Source organism: Enhydra lutris, unplaced genomic scaffold, assembly GCF_002288905.1.
Source record: "Enhydra lutris kenyoni isolate GAN:26980312 unplaced genomic scaffold, ASM228890v2 scaffoldscaffold56, whole genome shotgun sequence".
Classification (NCBI taxonomy): domain Eukaryota; kingdom Metazoa; phylum Chordata; class Mammalia; order Carnivora; family Mustelidae; genus Enhydra; species Enhydra lutris.
This window is the reverse complement of record NW_019154140.1, coordinates 468,277-489,896: the sequence shown is the minus strand read 5'-3', so window position 1 is coordinate 489,896 and position 21,620 is coordinate 468,277. Positions and strand designations below refer to the sequence as shown.

At 35.1% G+C, this 21,620-nt stretch overlaps 1 protein-coding gene across 1 annotated transcript in view; it reads right to left on the bottom strand.

The window, feature by feature from the left end:
* Positions 1-1,831: 1,831 nt before the first annotated feature.
* Positions 1,832-21,620, bottom strand: part of LOC111157729 (contactin 1) — a 173,891-nt gene continuing 154,102 nt past the window's right edge. Inside the window, exon 23 of the mRNA XM_022519374.1 lies at positions 1,832-4,315. Within this exon, the coding sequence (XP_022375082.1) occupies positions 4,239-4,315 (77 nt within the window). The 3' untranslated portion in view covers positions 1,832-4,238. The remainder of the gene's footprint in view (positions 4,316-21,620) is intronic.

Here is a 21,620-nt window from a genome sequence, read left to right as displayed (position 1 = left end):
GAGGCACAGAGCAGATTCTCCCTCAGAGCCAACCGTGCCAGCATCTTGATTTCAGACTTCTAGCTTCCAGAAGTGTGACAGCATAGATTTCTGTTGTTTGAAGCCACGTAATCGTGGTCATTTGTTATGACAGCCCTAGGAAACTATTATAACTAAACTAATGAGGTATTCAGCACTTTTTCCAAGGCAGCTTCTATCAAAACAAAGGGGCCTTACTGAGGAGATAGGATAAGTGAAGGCCCAGTTCTTCATCTCACAATTTTGCCTTAGGATGAGCTTGACTCAATTCTACAACCAAATTCGTAATAGCATCATAGGCACTGTTATATGTTACCCCACGTATCAAATTTGTTATTAGTAACTAAAAAGTGAAACCTGTTTTTAAGATATTATAAAAATGTAGAAAAGTAATCTTGGCCTCCCATCAACTAATTTTTAAGTCATCTCATCCAAAACCACTTTGTTTCTATTCTAAAAAAACAAAAAGTTCAAGTTGTGGAGGGGACACCTTTCATCAATCTTTTTATTAACAACCTTCAGAAGATTATAGACTCAGGAAATTAAGTATTAAAATTTAATTAAGTCACCAAGTGACATAAAAAAAAAAGAGCAAAGGAAATCCACATTCCTCTGGAGAAGAAATCTAAAATACATTTCAGTCTGCTGCTTGGATTTCAGATATAAATAAATTGGGATATTTTTATTAGACTAAAAGTGTATATAGCATTTTGATACTTAAGATATGTAACTAAAGGATAAGTCATCGGTAAATTAGCATTTCAGAGAGGCCAAGAAAATGTATTTTTTTTCCTTAAGAGATCCTTAAAGTATGTACACATGACGTTGCTCTTGTTGACTCGGTTAAAAATATCAGTTAATATAGCTTGTAGTAATCATAAAAGTCTTTGATTCTCAAATCTGGCTCCCTACCAGACACTCCTGAACAACCTAAAATGATACAGATTCCTGTTCCTCACTTTCCAAATTCTGATTTGGTAAGTCTGGACTGGGACCCTGAGACTCTATTTTATTTTTTCAAATTCTCCAGGTGATCCTGATGGGAAACCAGGTTTGAGAACCACTAACATGGAAAACACTCTCACAGAAAGAAGCTTTGATCTCTCAAAGCCCGTGGAATTAGAGCTAGGGTCAATCCAAGGTCAAATACCAAAAGCAAAATATTAGAATGGAAGCAATCTAATACTTAGGGTCAAGAAACAGAGTCAGGGTCTAAAAGGGAAACCAGGATCCGAGGTGGAAGCAAGTTTCATGAAACAGGAAGGGAGGTTGGAATGCCAAAGATAAATCATAATCAGATTGGAAGATTGTTAAGGCAGAACACAGGGAGCCCTGGGATTCAGAATTTTGGGCTTCGTCTGAATCAGGATTCGGAGAAGGCTTTACCTGTACCAGACCTGTGTGTAGAGTCATGCTTTTATGTGAATTCTTTTATTAGAAAACCAGCTCCTTCAAGGTTGAACTAGCTGCTGCTGCTTCTGCTTCTCCTTCTCTTTCTCCTTTTCCTGCTTCTTGAGCATTTAGCAGTTTGTTCTAGTGTCTAGCATTAGATTGCTTGATATTTACTGAGATCTTCAAAATTGAAGTTTTCCACCAGATAAACATTTCAATGAAATAACGCCAGTGTGTGTTCACCTATGCACACAGGAAAGCTCATGTGTGTGTCTCTTTACATCTGTGTGTATATTTTTTGCAGAATCTTTCAAACAATTAATTGTTGCTTAAGAAGTAATATTTATTCTCTGCTATTGAACTTATAAAGAAACCTTCTAAAAATGAATTTTCAACTTTAGGTAAATTGAAAGGACAGTTATTATTTCTTGGGTAACAGTAAGACATTTATTTCTTTATAATTTGTTTTCATTCATAAAAAGGACAAAGCACAGTCCTATACTACTCCATTGAAAAAATGATAAAAAATAACTAAAAAAATCAATTCAATATTTATCAGTATCAAATAAAATTACTACCACCTTTCCTGAATTACAAAGAAACAACAGATATGTCTATATCTATATAAAGTTTAATCAAGAATCTTGCCTCTTAAGCAGATGATACATTAGTTAGTTTGACAACAGTTGAAAACTGATGGTCCCAGTCAAATTTGTACAATTGTATGAGGAAATGAAAAGCTTGAGTTATCAGTGTTTGAGAGATTTTAATCTACCTTATCTCCATCATGAATTTAAAATTAAACAACCAACCTCCAAAGTCTGTTTTTTTCTTACCTTTCAGAACCATTTCATGCAAAATCTAGCCAGGTTTGCTCTTTATTGCACTACATTAGGAAATAAAAGCCGAGCATGCATTTGGCAAAAGATTTAGTTGTTGTCGATTATATAAAAATGCCCAACATGGGTCACATTGCAAAAGGAAAACCCCAAAGTGTAACAATGAAAACACAAACATTTGTACAGAAGGCTTACAGCGTATTCGTTTCCCTAAAGTATGAAGAGATTTTGTTTCCTTTTCAAATAATTAGGTATTTTATGAAATCTGGTAATGATTTTAAGACTGTTGACATACTTCCACTGGGAAATCATCCATTTCACTTATTTTTAAAAAGTTTCATTTAATAACAAAGAGTTGAATGTAAACTAATGAAATATTTATCGATATTTTCATAATGAAAACTCTAAACATTTACACATAGATATATAGTACAAAAATTATACAAATTAAAGAAAGGGGGGGTAAAGTAGTAATAGATCTATTTTGCTTCCTGTAAATATTTTTTTATGAACCTATAAGGTATCCTTTCTAAAAAGATAAACTCTATCTCTAATTAGCTAGCAAGGTTGTGCTAATAAAATAGGATTACACCTCCTGAATCGTCAGACATTGCACTATTTCATGAGCCAGCTAATCCTTTATTACTCCATTTCTTTCACATCCACACTCAAATACATTTGCTTGCATACCATGGAGAATGAAGAAATGTGCGTCTTCCTTTTTATAACTTATAAAAACCTGAAGCACCAACGCTTGGGAGACACCATTGGACAGACACATTACTTGTCTCCTCCTGGCCTTCCAGTATACATACTTTCAAGGTACCATTAGCAATATATTGATTTGGTATTTTTAGCCAGTTTTCAGTATTGCATTGAAGTGGGAAATGAGCTTAAAACTAAATTTAAAAAAATAAGGTATATTGTGTTTTTTTTCCGACCTCCAGGTGATTTCTTGAGATCTTTAATAATGCAAGGTTTTACTTAGAAATGAAGCACAAAAACAAAGATACTAGAATATTATTAGATCACACTGATATTCACTTAACTGTCGTTTATTCCTAGCTGTGTAAAGACTGTCACATCTCAATTAAAAAATGGAAGCACTCTACTTTTCAAAATTCATCATCCCACGTATGAATAAATACAGCAATAGGATGATTCTCTAGATAAGAGCTGTGATTTTTGAGGTTTGAAATTGACAAGAAAAGCATAAAATAACTTCAGAACATAATACCAAAGTAAAGAAAAATCTTCATATGGTATGTTAACTTTACTACTAAACAACTAACTTAAAAGTATTACTGATTCTGAAAGACAAATATTTAGAAAATTACTTTCTTCCAAAATAAGAATACTGATAACAAGTTCTAGAATTGGTTTTCAATATTCAGAATCTTTTAACTCATCCAGTAAAATGATTTGGTCATGGAATTTATGTCAAAATGTTTCAGTTATACTCTATCTTTTGTTAAGACAACTCAGAATGTCATGAATGATAGGGGCCATTCAAAAATATGCAGGACCCGAAACAGAGAATAGTACAAGAGACTGTATTACTCTTAACATTTACCACATACGATCAACATTTCAACCTCTATTATATTTCACAACTTGTTATTAAGTTTAAAGCACCTGTGTACGGTGATTTTTACTTTCACTCTACAGCCTATAGTATTGAATTGAACACTGTAACTTGTCCCATTGGATTAAATCATGCAACTGTCACAGAATCAGGTTAAGTGGTTTATAAGGCATATTGGAACGAGTTAAAAATTATTTTATATCCATTTAAAAGTTTATTCTTTTGGATGAAAGTGTTCCTGAATGCCTCAGTCATGACGTGTGTTGTAAATCAGTTGGATAGTTTGTCAAAGTGTAATTTATTTGGCTTTGGGCAGAGCCACAGGAATTGGAAGGACCTGTAGTCATCATAGGGATGGAGATGTCCTCTGAGCTGGGCCGGGAACAGCAGCTGTCACACCACATTCAGATTGCCAAGTACACAACGATGCCAAGGACAGGCAGCAGGAAGCCAAGAAGACTTGGTGATAGGGCAGACACGCCTGCAGAGTAAACCAAAAACGTGCATATTATTTCATTGAGAATGGCGCTATTTCTCATTTACCCTGCTTGGAGAAAGCCAGAGTATGCAGGCCTGAAAAACAAATGGTTCCTTTAAAAAAAAAAAAAATCTCTGTACATCAGTGATTTAAAGAAAACAAAAACATTTGATCAAGAATTTCATGCATGAAAGCAAGTGGCTGTTTCTATAACACGCTCCTATAAATCATTTCTGATAAAATCACAAGTGTTTATGTTTTCCTGCCAGAAGGTGTTGTCAAGAAACATATGTAAATAAGTAAACAAACAAATGGAAAAAAAAACCCACATATGTAAGGTGTTAAAAAATAAGATAAAAAGATATGCTAAAGATACTAACAATGTTACCTGGGATAAAAATATCATGGGTATACCGGATAGATTTTGCAAAATTTAATATCCAATGGTTTTAAGACATTTAGGTGCTTATACACAATGATTTGAGGAATATATTCTTGATAATAGTAAATAATCTATTCAAATTTTTATCTAAGGAAAAATTGCCCTGAGATATTGTGTTATGAATTAAAATTAAAATATGATGTAATGTACTATGGACTTATATTACATCTTGGGCTAATTACAGCTAGAAGGGCTCCTCCTGTGGTAAAGTTTATGGGTGCAGGTCTTGCCCACACTGGAATTCTTGAGAAAAGGCTAAAAAATGGGATCAAGAAGGCACACTCTTCCTTTCCACTCTGCACATCTCTTAGGCTTCCTTTAATGAACGCACTGCTGAAATGAATGCTGAGCTAAAAAATACAATCAACAGTTCGTAAATATAGTAGATCTGTGTCAAGTTGTAGAAGTTAATTTGAAACCTTAAAACCTTATTATCTACCATGTTAACAGTGGCCCCCAAGAGCCCTTTGGAATGTTCCTCTTATACTGGGAAGAGTCAGGGCATTTCTCTTGCATCTCAAGTCATTAAAAGCACATTCATGTTCCCCATGGGGGAAAGACGATCATATCTATTCGCACGCCGGTATCTCACTAGTGCCCTGTCAGCAGCTCTGAGTGCTGCATGGAAACATAAGAGAAATATGATCAGAACCAGATAAAGAAATAAGCAGCACAGTGAGGGTGGAAAAGTGAAAGCAGAGCAACAAGGGCAATATAAGTGGCCCTCAAGTAGCTGCTGATAGAGCAGGAATACCACTGCTGCCTAAGAATGTGAGGAAGAGCAATGGTAACACCTATAGCGACGATGGAAGCTACTACTTACCGTTCTATAGGCATGAGACAGACACTCTGCTGGACTTTCATATACATTATGACACCAACCCAACAACCAATGATGGTGGGTCTTACTATTCTGATTTTATAGATTACATAACTCCGATTCGGGTAAGATGACTCGCTTAAAGCCAATGGCCAGAAGAGGGCAGAGCCAGGATTCCATTGCCTACCCACCAGGCTCCAAACGCCAGACTCTTATCTTTTTGGCACTTTGTGTAGACCGCTTTGGAAAAGGACCAATTCTAGAAATGCATAAGGACACACCACTCCACACTTACAAAGGCACAGAAAGAAAATTAATGACCTACGAGAAAGCACAGCACCTAAGTTGTTTCAAAAAGAGTCCTTTGGGGGCGCCTGGGTGGCTCAGTGGGTTAGGCCGCTGCCTTCGGCTCGGGTCATGATCTCAGAGTCCTGGGATCGAGCCCCGCATCGGGCTCTCTGCTCTCTAGGGGAGCCTGCTTCCTCCTCTCTCTCTGCCTGCCTCTCTGCCTGCTTGTGATCTCTCTGTCAAATAAATAAATAAAATCTTTAAAAAAAAAAAAAAAAGAGTCCTTTGTATTCACATAGCATTTTTTCATTCTCTTTTTCTACATAGATATTTTTAAAATATGCCACAGCCCACATGTTATTTTATTCCAATAAGGTGACCAATAATAAACCTCAATAGCACAGAAAAAGAATAGTTTTCAATGTTTGACCTAAGTTAAATGATCTGTCCTGACGACTTTTGTCTGAGAATGACTGCAGGGTCTGTGCGATGCTCTGTCCTCTGACCACAAATTACATCAGGGGCGGATACACGTTCATGTACTTGCCTGAATGTGTGGGTTGGCTCATACAAACTGTGGCTGCAGAAAGAAGTTTAGTCAATTGTGGATGCCATTTTGAAGTTTTGGTGTTAGTATGAAAACCAAACCCAATTTCATAATTTGTGGCTTCAACATCAGGATATTTGATTTATTTTAAATAAACTCTTCATGTTTATGTGTGTTATATTTAATTTCTCTAATGGCTCAAGCTTATGTAATTGTGGTCTTCATCTTCAATTCTCTTTCACATTCCAAGCCCAAATTAGAGACCTGACTGAATTACTATTTAAAGTCATTTTAAATGTGGGATCCCTATATTCTTGAAGCATTTTCAATATATATTGGTTTTATATCTAACAAAATGTATATCATAATACTGCTATCAAGTATAATGTCAGTAATTATGTGGTATGCAGTAAACATATTTTGCTCTCACATATTTACTGCATGTCAAACATGAACAAGTCATCAATCTTGAATCATTTTTCTCAATCAGAACAAAGGTAATGCCTATTTAGAGTACTATAGCTTTTGCATTGAATTTTCTTGATTTTTTTTAACCTCAACTACTCTGATTTATTATTTCCTTCAGGAAGGATTCCTGCTGGAGAGAGTTATATATTGAGAAGGGAAATCCTAATTAAAAGTTAAATAGTGCTTAACAATCTTTGCAAGTTTTATGATAAGTAGAGAACCATTCTAATAACTTTTTAATACAAATTTCTCTCTCTTTTAAAAAAAGATTTTATTTATTTATTTGACAGAGAAAGAGAGATCACAAGTAGACAGAGAGGCAGGCAGAGAGAGAGGAAGGGAAGCAGGCTCCCCGCTGAGCAGAGAGCCTGATTCGGGGCTCGATCCCAGGACCCTGGGGCCATGACTTGAGCCGAAGGCAGAGGCTTAACCCACTGAGCCACCCAAGTGCCCCACAAATCTCTTTTCTGTTGCTTAAATTTGGACACCATGGTCCAATCCAAATTGCTACTGCTGATGACGCTATAAGACAGAGAAATTCCTTCTTGTGGTGTCACTTTTTGTTTTCACAGTTGTTAATATCTCTAGTTTCTGAACAACTTCACGACAAGGAATATATCCAAATTGTATTTTCAGCTGTGTTGACAAATACCAAGTACAGTATATAGTGAGTACTTGACTCATAATGTTATAAATAATTCTTTCAGCTTTAAGCCCTGAACCTTTTCTGATGAAGAGCAGAAGATGGGAGAGATAGTAAAAGGGCAGAATAAGGGTTAAGTTTTAAGGAAGAAAGCAAAGGAGAACACATGACCTGTAGTGGAACCCTTGGTATTTCTTTACATTTTATGTCCTCTCTGTTGCATAATCTCTCTAACTTTTAGGCACCTGGGGAAAGGAAGGGGGTTGCCCATTCCCATTAATGCTTTTCCTCAGGAAATCACTTTTTTCCCCCATTGGAGAGATGATATTAAAATCACGTATCAGGGGCTCCTGGATGGCTCAGTCAGTTAAGCGTCTGCCTTCAGCTCAAATCGTCCTGGGATGGAGCCCCGCATCAGGCTTCCTGCTCAGCAGGGGGTCTGCTTCTCTCTCTTACTCTCTCTCAAAAAAAATAAAGAAAATCTTAAAAAAAAAAACAACAAAAACCCACATATCAAAAAGGCATTTATTGGGGTGCTTGGCTGGCTCAGTCAGTAGAGCATGTGACTCTTGATCTCAGGGTTGTGAGTTCGAGCCTCACATTAGGTGTAGAGATGACGTAAAAGTAAATATATATATATATATATATATATATATATATATTCTTAAAAGGCACTTATTTTACTGTTCTGTCCAGAGATCCTCCAATTTGTCTTTCATTCTTATAATTTGCCCTGGGCTTTGGGAAGGCAAGATGGTTGATTCCCCACTGCCTAGAGTCATGCTTAATATACACTCAGTGTATTAGGTACGTGTCAGTAGATGTTTGCTGTTGAAATGTGTTGAGTTCAACAGAACTGCTGGGATAGCAGCAAGCTTAGAGAAGTTAAAGAGTTTAAGTCTTTCTGGGACTGAGAGTGAAAAGTCAGCTTGGATGGAAGAACAAAACCACACGTCTTTATTCAGGTTGGTGTGACAAATACAGATAATGCCAGCTGTAAGCTTAACTGGAGATAAGGTTGCGCCACAGCTATAAAACGCTGTAACGACCCCCTCATTGAGTGGCTAGTGCTGCGTCACCAGAGATGCCATCTATTACTGGGAATACTCAGTTGCTCAATCACCCTCCCTTCATGACAGCCCCCAACCTTAGTTAATCCCTGCTTCTCCTCCTTCTGTCAGCCTCGGAAAGAGCAGATACACAACTGATCACTATTTCCCTTAAAAGCCCTTCTGAAGTCTGAGCAGGAACTTAAACCTTACATCAAGAAGGTTCTCTTTCCCACTTGAGTGGTGTGTTCCACAACTGCTCTGGCCTGTTTCTGGCTGTATCCAGTCAGTTACAGGGAGTCTGACTACCTATCGGACTGCAGGTTTGTGCTTGGTCTTCAGCTGTTCTGGTTTCCACAGCAAGAAGAGGCAAACTTGAGGATCAGTGAGCAGGTCACTGTCCTGGTAGGAGCCGTGAGTGTACTGGGAACAGTAGTGTGTGGCAGAGAACAGTAAGGCCTCTGGGACCAAGCAAAGTCCGAATCCTGCCTCTGCCTTTCATTGCTAGGCAATCTTGAGCATGTTATTTAATCTTTTAAAGCCTTAGTTCCTTCAGCTATAAAATGAGGATAATAATATGTCTCATGGCTGTATTCTGAGAACTGAGAAGATGCCTACCAATAGTTCTTAAGTATTTTTTAGCAGCATAACCTTTCTTTAGAAACAATCATATGTAGGGGCGCCTGGGTGGCTCAGTTGTTAAGCGTCTGCCTTCATCTCAGGTCATGATCCCAGGGTCCTGAGCTCGAACCCCGCATTGGGCTCTCTGCTCAGTGGGAATCCTGCTTCTCCCTATCCCACTCCCCCTGCTTGCGTTCCCTCTGTTGCTGTCTCTCTCTCTCTCTCTCTCTGTGTCAAATAAATTTTAAAAATCTTAAAAAAAGAAAAAAGAAAAAAAAAGAAACAATCGTATGTAGAAAGTAGAAAGTAGGGATGCCTTTTTCAAAGATGTGGAATTTCAGCAGCAGTGATAATTACATAAAGGATGAGCTAAGAAATTTAATAAACCACTATGGCTGGGTCTATGGAAGATTAGCATTTCTGACCTTATTTATTTGTACCCTCTGGAGCAGACTACCAGCTTTCCCTCCTCCACGTTCATGCTGGTAACTTTACTTCCTCAAGCCCGTCACTCCATACAACATGTGGGGGTCTACTTATCACAGTTTGAAAACAGCTGCCTTATGTAAAGCAGAAAATGCATGGCTAATAGAACCCCTATTTATTATTATTATATATATGATATATATGACATATATTATAAATATTACATTATTCTATATTATTCTATATAATTATATTATATATGATTATTATATATAATTATTATATTATATTATTTATTCCTATTTTAGTAATTCATACTAAATTTGATGTTTATTTCTTGGTATTGATATCTTGCATTGTATTTTTTGAAAAGCAAATCCGTGGAAGGCAAAGCAAAACAATACAAAAAGCAGGTGTCCCCTGCATATAACTTACATTTGAGATACATGTCCACTTGCTATTCCCTAATCACACACATGTCCTTTTAGAGCACAAATATCTTAGAATGTCCTTCCACCTATCAAGACTGGGCATATTGAACTTTCTTGCAGTGGTCTAGCTCAAGTGTTATCTCCTCTGTGGCACTGTAGTTTGGATCTTTGGTTTCAAGTAACAGGAACCCAACTAAAAAGCCAGTGTCATACTGCTTTGGAACAACTACAACCACAGATGTGAACCCCTGTGTCTTCCATGTTTCTGACTTTCATCTCTTCTTCCTTTGCACATTGTCTCAAATTCTGAGACAGATTTCTCCTCAAGCTAGACAAGAGCTCCAAGCTCACAGCCTTATATTCTCAAGAGCAAAAATGATGACACCTTTTTAGCCAAACTGTAGTGAGAAAACTTTCAAAGAACAATTCTTTTTTTTTTTTATGGTTTGATGTGCTGTTTGTCCTAGTTAAAATATTTACATTTCATTTTTTTTGTTTGTTTGTTTTTAATTACTTAATTTTTTTTTCTCACCGTAGCACATACCCTCTCCAATGCTGACCCAGCAATTGCACTACTGGGTATTTACCCTAAAGATACAAATGTAGTGATCTGAAGGGCCACGTGCACCCCGATGTTTATAGCAGCAATGTCCACATAATCAAACTATGGAAAAAGCCTGGATATCCTTCAACAGATGAATGGATAAAGAAGATGTGGCATATATATATATATATATATATATATATATATATATACACACACACATATATATCTCCATCAAAAAACCCAAAATCTTGCCATTTGCAATGATGTGGATGGAACTAGAAGGTATTGTGCTAAGCGAAATAAGTCAATCAGAGAAAGCCAATTATCACATGATCTCACTGGTATGAGGAATTTGAGAATCAAAGAAAGATTCAGATTTGCATAGCCTGGGTCACATACCCTCCCCTAGACCAATTACTGTGGCTGAATTAGTGCATTTCTGTGATAGAACTAGCCAGGGAAGCAAGGAGACTTAAATGTCAATGTTCCTTCTGATCTCAGGAGGTTTACTACTTACCCCAGTACTGTGGGGATCAAGAAGTAAAGCAGAGCCATAGAAAGCGCTATGGGGATCAAGAAGCAAAGCAAGAGTTCTGACAAAAACAATACACCTCAACTAAAAACTTCAAACGCACACCGAGTCACCAAAAGCAAAACAGAATAATCCTTATCTCCTCCATTTGTTGACTACATAATCTTTTTGTCAAGAAACATGCCACAAGAGTAATATTCTGTACATAATTTTAGAAAACGTGTTTTGTGGTAATGGGAAAAATATGTTTCAGCCAATTGCTCCCCTCTCTAAATTGCCTTCCTCAACTTTCACATATTTTTCTAATTGCTTGAGGCCAATCAAGATAAGAAAAGCAAGTGATCTATTTAGCTACTGAAGACTTAAGGATCATTTATTTCTGTAAACTAGTGACAGTACAGGAGCCATTTTTATGAGTAATCATTGAAAGCCACTCAGGACAGGTGCAGCATTAGACACTGTAAGCCTGGAAGCTTTTTTTTTTTTTTTTTTTTTTTTTTTGTGGGTTGGAGTACACAAATACATATGGTTATATTTACTTTAAGATCTGGAATTTCAGCAGCAGTGATAATTACATGAAGAATGATCTAAGAAATTTAATAAACCACTATGGCTGGGTCTATGTAAGATCACCACTTCTGACCTTAATTTATTTGTACAGGAAGACCTAGAAGGAGTTTGTCATTTTACAAATTCAATCAATCATAAGGATTTAGTCTGGTTAAGTAGCGGTGAAGCATTTTGTTTTTGGTTCGCCTAACCAACTGGGAATTCTTCATCTATCTTTCACTAACTATATACCCTGTAGTTAACTATTTAATAGTATCTGTCTCTCCACTGGATTATCATATAAGGTTGGAAAGTGATGCTTTTTTTTTTTTTTAAATTTGTGGCAGAAATGGGTGAAAACAAAGGTTAAAGGAGGAAGAGCTGTTTCTGACTTTGAGATAAGGAAATATAACTTAAAGTCTAAATGAGTTTTCTTACAAAGATAATTTTTTAAAGATTTATTTATTTATTTATTTATTTGACAGACAGAGATCACAAGTAGGCAGAGAGGCAGGCAGAGAGAGAGAGGTGGAGGCAGTCTCCCTGCGGAGCAGAGAGCCCGATGCAGGGCTTGATCCCAGGACCCTGGGATCATGACCTGAGCTGAAGGCAGAGGCTTAACCCACTGAGCCACCCAGGTGCCCCCTTACAAAGATAATTAACACAAAATTTAAGCAATCTAATTTTCTTGTAGGACTGAACACCTGAGCAATATGAAGTCACTGAGGCAAAAGCAAATCATTTCAAAATTTGTTTTGAACATTGATTGGGATTTTATGAAAATTTTGGTTTTGGTTGATTTATTTCTTGAAATTCCACCCTATTTTTCCTTCTTCTTCATTTTCCTGATTCCCTTATCCCACCACCCTTATCCCACCATCCCAATAGGGTGGGAATAGGCTCCCACCCTATTCTTCATCTTGTTTAAATACTATCAATAATGAAAATGTAGAATAGAGCTGAGCTATACCACTGAAATACTTATAGAGCAGGAAAGTTTTACTTGCCTGGAAACTGGCATAAAATTTGCAATAAAATTCCTGCAATTTAGTGAGGCTAATGTTAAAATTTCCTTAAGGCCGTCTACCAAAATCATTTTAATAAATTGTCTAGTGCTTATTAAAATTAGAGGAGGTGGCTTTTTAGAAAGGTACTTATTTGGGTTTGCTTCAAATAGGTCTCTGGAGGAAAATGTCAAAACATGTCTCAATTTAAATCAATTATTTAAGCATTAACTACCTGCCTTTGACAAAAAGAAGTAATGGATATTTACCCTAGTTGGTTTTAAGAGTTTCTGGGAAAGAAAATGAAAGAGAAATCAGAAAATAAAACAAAACAGAATTTTTCCACATTTTTTTCATCATTTTCTTTCCTTTAGATATCTATTTTTTTATGGTATCTGTGTATATCAGCTTACTTATTTTGCTTTAGATAATTTTATTTATGTCCCTTTGGACTGGTAAATACTAAGTTACGTGGAGAAGGAGAAAGACAGCCCAAGGCTTACTTCTGTCAATAGCTAGTTGCATAAATTTAGGCAAAATAATATTTGGACTCAAGATGTGGCTCTGAGGTTGGTGTGATCTTTGGCTATTTTACTTGTCAAGGATGTGGATTTTCCTTCTGGAAAATGATAGGGTTCAATGTTATAAGTCCTAAGGTTCCTACTATGGTCATGAGCCTATGATTCTAAGCAAACCATAATATATTTAAGAATATCAAGCAATGAGCCATAAAATTTGCAAACATATTTGACATATTTCCCCTCATTTATAGTAATCAAAGTTGATATTAGTTTATAAAGACACATTAAAAGTTTGATCATGTAAGTGATAGTGGCTTTGATGGGTTTTTTCAAACTCATGCAACCTACTAATCTTGCTGCTCCTACTTGTTTGGCAATTTTAAACCCAGATGCCAAGCAAAATAAGATTTTTTTTTTTGGCACGGGTACATGGTTTGCTGGCAGCTTATCCTGCCAGTGTATTCTTTCCTTACTGTTGACTCTGGCCCTTTCCAGGTCAGAATGTTAGATTGCCAGGATGCATTTCCTCTTTGAGAGAGAAACACACATATCCAATACAGCAATGACCAATTCTTTGCTGGGAAATGTAAGAGTAACTTCTAACTGCCCATTGATCAACAAAGATATGTTCAAATACCAAAATAATTTTGGGGCAAGATGAGACTATGAGGATCTTTTAAATTAGCTTACCTACTTCTTTAGAAATGCAAGGTGATGTTTTCACCAGAGCATGAGACTCTGCATTAGAAAGAATTCTATTGGAGTATATTTGTCCTCAGTGCTCCATTTGAATATATTTGAATTAATTTGCCCGCACAAAGTACTTAAGTGCTCAGAGTCTCCAGTTCCTTATTTGCAAAATAGGAAGTGTAATACATAGCAGGGTATTTGTGCTAATTAAGTGAAAAAAAAATGCTAAAAATGCAGAGTAAAAGTCATCTGATAATTGTAAATTTGAAATATGAAATATAATTTGTTCATTAAAAAAATTCTTTTTTCACGAATTTTTTAATTAATTAATTAATTTAGAGAGTGGGGGAAGAGCAGAGGAAGAGAGAGAGAATGTCAAGCAGACTCTGTGCTGAGTGTGGAGCCAGATGTGGGTTAGATCTCATGACCTTGAGATCATGACCTGAGCTGAAATCAAGAGTCTGATGCTTAACCTACTGAGCCACCCAGGTTCCCCTCATGAATTTTTCATGAGAATATACTGAGCCTGGGATGAGACAGAGGAGACCAAGACCTCAGTATTTCGGTCCCATTCTACCAAATGTGCAACATGTGTATAATGGATTTCATGGGTTTATTTTTTTTTTCAATTTGTATAAAACCTTTAACAAATAGCATTTCAAGTCTTTATTTGTGATTAATTCACAACCAGAGTCAGCTTGTTAGATGATCTTTATGTTTGTCTTTGGAAATAGCTAATAGAACATTCTTGCATGGGTAGCCCTGGTGTTGTGGAATGTGTTAAACTATTATAAGAATCAGTTTTTCTCAAACTTGATTAAAGTTAGACTGGGGACTTTATTTTTTTTTAAAGATTCATTTATTTATTTGAGAGATAAAGAGAGAGTGTGAGCAGGGGGAGGGCAAAAGGAGACAGAGAGTAGAGAATCTCAAGCTGACTCCCCCGTGAGCACAGAGCAATGATCCCGGGGTCATGACCTGAGTAGAAATCAAGAGTCGGCTGCTTAACCGACTAAGTCACCCAGGTGCCCCGAGACTGGGGACTTTAAATGGCTCTTTTATTTTGCCATACTCATCAAAACAAATACTAAGTTATCTCCTCCTCTGCCCTGACCTTTCCTCAATCAGTTTTTGAGATAAAAGGACAGAAAGTAGAGTCAGAAAGTGTAAGAATTTGTGTGTGCCCCTTGCCAAGGCTGATGGTTCCTCTTCAATGGTAGGCTTGGGGAACCCCTTGAGCACATCTGTGGCTAAAACTTTCCAGACATTTTCAGGAGCTACAGAAACATGCCTATTGGTTTACTTACAGGGAAAGGAAGGCCCCACAGAAACAGTTGCTTATTCTATAGCTCTGCTCTTTATGCTTTTGGAAGACCAGCTAGCATTTTGGCTTATTGACAATAAAGAGTAAGAGTAAAACCTACTGGTACATGACAGTCAATTTTCCTTAAACTTATAATTGTATCCAGTCAAAATCCAAACTAAGGGAAGCAGGCAGATATGTCTTTCCATAAAGCCCCCAGAGTTCTTCTCAGTTCCTCTTTTACATAAATTTGAGTAAGTGATCTGCTGATTTTAGTACTCATGTTCAAGGTCAGGGTGAGACACAGTAATTTTTTTTACATGTGACAATGGAACCCAAAAGTCTTACTCTTATCATGTGGCAGGATGTCATGACTATTCATGCACAGTGTCACTTTGTATAGGCATCCCTAAAATTATGGAAAATATGACATATTTCTAGGAGGAACACATTTGTATGCCTATTTCAGCCCTGGTATTTGTGCAACAAATCATTCCCCAGTTGTAGGAAAGGCTAGGTATACAGTCTTTTACATTTGCTTATGACAGCAGGTCCTTCAAAAAGATGAGCACTATGAGGATAACACAGAACACACTCTGTCAGTTGGGACTATGAGCCCCCAAATGGGAGCTGTGTTCAGTCTCATGTAACTCTTTTGTGGGTCCCTAATTAGTAGCAGTTAGTCAAGTGATTGGCCTGCCTGGGGATAATTTCCATTTTACCTGGCTAGTTTTATTAAAGGATAGGTGCAGATTAATTTCTATTTAAATTTTAGCTCTGCTTTTCTTTTCAATGAAATCATCAAACAATGAGGAAAACTCCAAAATTTAAATATACAGATAGTGATGATATAAGAATAAAAAGGAGATTTATTTAAAATTATTTCACTGATACCTACATTTTCTGGATAGTCTAGCCTATAACATATCATCAACAAATAGCCATTCAAAGGATTGTTTTTATTTTTTATAGTTTATTATGAGCCAACTTGGTTTGGGGAAGTTTGTAACAGGTTAGTTTGCTTAATTCATAGAATACACAGTTGAAGTATGCAATCACCATCCACATCTACAGATAATGGACCTAAGACTCAGAATTGCCCACTTAGTAAAAGTAAAATTGGATAGTGAACTGACACCTGATTCTAACTCCATTGCTGTTTTCCCCATCCCCTGGATGCTTCATGACTATCTCTTACTGTGGCTAGAGAGTACAGTGATCCAGCCTCCCTAATGTAATATAATGAACTGAGAGTTGGTGATCACCACCAATACCTAAACAGCTCCACAGCAAAAATGGTCAAGGATCCTAGTTCTCCACTGGTTTCACGTGGTGATTCAGAGATACAACTACCCTGGAAGCTTTCCCAGGGTAAAACTGTGACCAACGTCTGTTTGATCTTTATTGATTCATCTTTGCTAAGCAACTCACCTATTTGAGTTAGTACTTTGGTATTTAAGATTTTCTGCCCTAATATGAACCTGAACTCACTTGTTGGTCCAACCTTGGGGCCTCACTGCAGGATTCAATGTCATCCATCTATCAGCAAGGACTAATTGGTGCCTCTCTGTTTTCCACATGCACATCAAGCTCTTCTAAGAAACTGTCCAAATTCATTGACTCTCTTCAACTATTACAAGGATTACAACCAGCCGAGTCTTCTCTTAGCACTTCCACAGGAGAAGCAATTCTCAGCTGTTTTAACAGTCTGAAACATACAAGGAGTTATTGGCTGAAACTCACCACTGATGATAAGATTTCTGTTTGTGCTTATTTAGCTTCTCATCCAGAATATATAAAATAATCCAGTCACTTTGGATGGTATCTGCATGGAATTTTCATTTTGTTAATACATTTTTCAGAATACTTTCTCTTTCTGGAAAGCTCATTCTCAGTCTTACTTTCAAGTGCTAAACTCTGAAATTTTAAGTTCTTTTCAAATTCTTTAAGTTCAAAAAAGTGGGAGGAAAAAAGATAGGCTTTCATCACTTCCGCAGGGAGTTTATTTTAAAAATCAGCAGAGTAGTTACTCCTTGCTAACCACCAGGAATTCTGGGAAATTCTTTAAGAAACCATTTTGTTTCTATTGAACAAGCCAAATTCCCACACAGTGAGTGGAAATTGAAATTCTTTCAACATCTGTCTGTATTCCTACCAGTAGTGTCAATTTTCTTCTAGTCATTTCATTATAAAATTTTTGGAATTATTACTGTCTTTCTTCCCTTAAGACTTGTGCCTTGTGTCTTTAAGCCTCTTGACAGCATATTTTACACAGAGGGACTTTTAGACATTGGTTGATAATATACTAATATGTTTGGAGTAACACATAATTAATTTTCTAGGTATTGAGACGAATATTATAAAATCTAGAAATAAGTCTGAGACTTATGATTTGCTTTGAAGTAGTATGTCTTACTTTTTTACCTGACCTGGTTTTTCCATGTTAGAGTTCTTCAGAGTTTGTCACAGAACCACTTCTCTCTATATGTATTCTCACTGTTCCATCATTGTCATTATTCTTATAAAATGTGCTTATCCTTCTGAATTTCTGAATTACTTAGCTCAGTCAATGATGTTGCTATGCATTTATTACTTATAGTAGAAAACACAGAGTCATTTGTAAAACCCTTTTGCCCTCAATTTGCAATATATCAACCTGGTGACCAAGTACAATTAATTCTATCTCCAGTACAACTCTAGAAACTCTCTGCTCCGCTCTTTCTACTGCCTCTGCCTTAGGAATTCAGGACCTCAACACCTCTTATTTAAACACAAGAAAAAGTAAAACATGAAAAAAATAAACCCCACATATTCAATCTGCCCCTTTTTCTTAGTCTGAATATAACCTATACTCCAACTATTTCTACCTTACCATCCTTTTTGAATGTCACATCCCAGAATGCACTGAAGAGGATACCATTTTTATGTGTTCTCAGGGCCAACATTTGTTTCCTTGGACTGGAACCTCCTTTTAAGCCTGGAAAATTCCCACTGATATAATAAGATTCATCAAAGGCACATTCTGCTGGGCTATATTTCAAAGATAGTTGCTCAAATGTCAGAGAAGTTATTAACTCGGGAAAATAGCCACAACAGAAACATTTGCTACATGAAATAATGCCTAATATTTGGTTTTAAAACTTGTAATGTTGCATGTATTTAATAAAAATGGCTGAAGACAAGCCATAAAAGACATACTGTTCACTGACTATACAACATATCTGTATAGAAAATGTAATAAACAATAGAGACCAAGTATTTTTAAATTAACACACATAAATGGGAATTTATCAAATTTGCGAAAAGCATCCCATGGTTTGACATGCTCTAAATTGTATAAATATACTTAAGTACATCTAGAAACTAAAAAATGAGTTTTTTAAATATAACATGGTAATTGATAATAACATAATGTGAAGACATTATACTGTGTGAAGCAAATTATTCATGTACTAGCTTGTAGCATTCATTGGTAGCTGCCGCTGATTAAATAAAATAATTGAGTAACTGCTATGTGCTATTATTAAGTACTATTGCATATATATCAATAGGTTGATTTTAAAGACAGAAAGTTTGTTCAAATAAAGTAAGGAGAGAATAACTATTTCTTTCCTTGCCAAAACAGAGACTGTCTCTGATCATAGCCTCACTGTGATTTTTCCATCTTTTGTCTAGCTTTGTCTCATGTTCTAAAAGTATATATAATCTAAAATACTAGACATTAACAGCAATTCTTAATTTATAGAAAAATGCTTACAATCAAATATGCCTTAAGAAATACTTATAATTCTGAGTTTAATATTGTCTGTAATATATATATTTTATTTTTCTGTTAATATCAATGCTGTAACTCCTGGCATTTATTACTTATAAATTATAATTTATAACTCACTTTCTTAATCTTCAATTTTAGTAAAATAAATCTTGCAGGAAGAACAGTAAAGAGATTTTAAAATAGTAAATAACTTAAAATAACCACGCTATAATAAAAAAGCATCCTAATTTTCATTTTATTTTCTTTGAAAACACAATGTAACTTTTCCCCACTCTCTGGAAAGGGAATTAATATATAAAACTGAAATATAGAATTATTTCTTTTTTTATTTCCTTTATTTGGTCATAATATATTGATTTTTTAAAATCTCGAATATGTTTAATGGTTGGTATAGAAAACATTCCTTAAAGAATTAGAGAGTAATAAGACAATAGAGTTATTGGGGCTCTAACCTTAGTGATAAATTATGTTCATTTGAAAATTGAGCAAAAAATGATAAAAATCTGAATAAGAAAATTCTAAGTTAAATTATTACCTTATTTCTTTACCTGAACTTAAAGTTCTATGAAAGTGGTAACTCAACAGATAAGAGATACTATCTTTTTTGTAATGATTTTTAAGAAAGACATAAAAAATAGTATATGGCAAAAAAGATTCTGCATTTTTTGAAAAAAAAAGATTTCAATCACTAAAATCATCCTCACAAAGGGCAAAGTAATTAACAAAATCACAAAATAACCAGTATTCCCAGAAATAAGCAATCTTCTAAAAGACCAACTCTGTGTTATTGGCAGAAAAATATATTGAGTGAAAACAAGAGACAGAAGCTAAATAAATTTTATCTGTGTAGGACTTTATTCTCTATATCAAATCCATGTTGGGTATCAGTATACCCATGGTACCCATGACAGTATATTTATATGTTTGGGGGTTTAGGCAGCCACTTATAATGACTATATAAAAAGACAGAATGTCCTTTCATTTATAAAAACCAAAGCTCTCTCCAAAACCTCAGAATATATAAAGTTACTACATTACTTGAGGTATTTGAAAGAATATATATAACAATTATGATGGCTATATATTTCATATATGGTGGCACCATTTTTCCTATTTCCAGTCTTTCTCTATTAAATTGGTTTGCCTTATGTTTTAGGTTCCTCCTTGGATCATAATTTCTTGGTAATCTTAGAATCATATTGCCAGTTCTCCAATTACCGTGAAAATTATCATACTAAATATATAAGCACTTTTTAATTGTATCAATTTTTCATTTTTAACATTTTATCTAGATTTTGTTATCACATTTTAGAATATTTTTATTTTATTATTTTTAATTTTTATGTATTACTTTATTTATATATTTATTACTTTATTTATTTTTATTACTTTCTAAATAGTAATAAAATAATAAAAATTATTATTTTTATATTATATTATAAATAATAAAAATATAATAATAATTTTTATTATTTTATTACTTTCTACATTTAAAGAATTCTTTTTACTTTTATTTTAATCATAATGTATATGTTAGAAATTTGATACCTGTGTTTTATAATTCTTGAAGGTCAATACATGCTCTTAAGTCATTTATGATCTGAGTTTTTGAGACATTTTAACACATCATTATTTATTTAGATAACTTTTCTTTGCTAGTTTAGCTGAGAACATAAATATTGAGTCAAATTCCTTTGTCAGGTTTTTTGGAGAATAAAATAAAAATATTTACTTAAAAGTTATAAGCTACCTCATTCTAAAAAGGTTTAAGATAGTTTATGAAGATACATAAATTATGATGAAGGAAAAATAAGGAAATTGAGAAGAAGGAAAATAAGTTAAGGAAAAATTAGACTAAGCTAAGAGGTAATGATACCAAAATAGCAACAACATGCACTAATGCTACTACTAATATTATGAATATTTAGAAGGAGCTATCTAAAAAGCACTTAATTATAAGCTATATTAAGGTAAGATATAGTTATATATCTCTAACTAAAATATACAATGGTCTATATACTTTGCTAGAAGTTATGTCAGAAATATGGTTCTAAGCTTTGGCCAGGCAACAGAGAACTAGATCTATCATTAAGTTTGTTATCCAAAAGATTAAAAAACAGGCAATGTGCTCAAGAAAAGCTCTTCTACTTCTGGTCCTGAAACCAGAGGATGAACACAGGTTAAAGGACAGTCCAGCTAGGCAGGTACCTGGGATAGCACTCCATCATGGATGCTAGCACAGTACTGGAAATGCAACAAATTAGGAAATTATATTTACCAGAGTGGTTGGTTTTCTTCTCCCCTCCCCCACTCCAAGACCTTTTCATGGATTATACTGAAGGAAGATATTGATATTTAGAGTGTGTAGGGATAGAACATAAAATTTCTAATAAATATGCTCTAATAAGTAATATCTAAGTTGCCCACAGAAGAGAATGGATTATTTACCAGTATGTATTTTTCTTTTTTGAGTGTGTGTTGTGTATGTCAGGGAGGGGGTGTGATGTTGAAGAGATGAATTTTTCTAGAATTTAGACAACAGTAATCCTCTTTCACATCCTTCCTTTAATTAGATCTCATCCTCTCCATTAAATACTGTATAAAGTTTTCAAGATTACTAATTTAATGTTAAATATTAAATTATCTTATTTA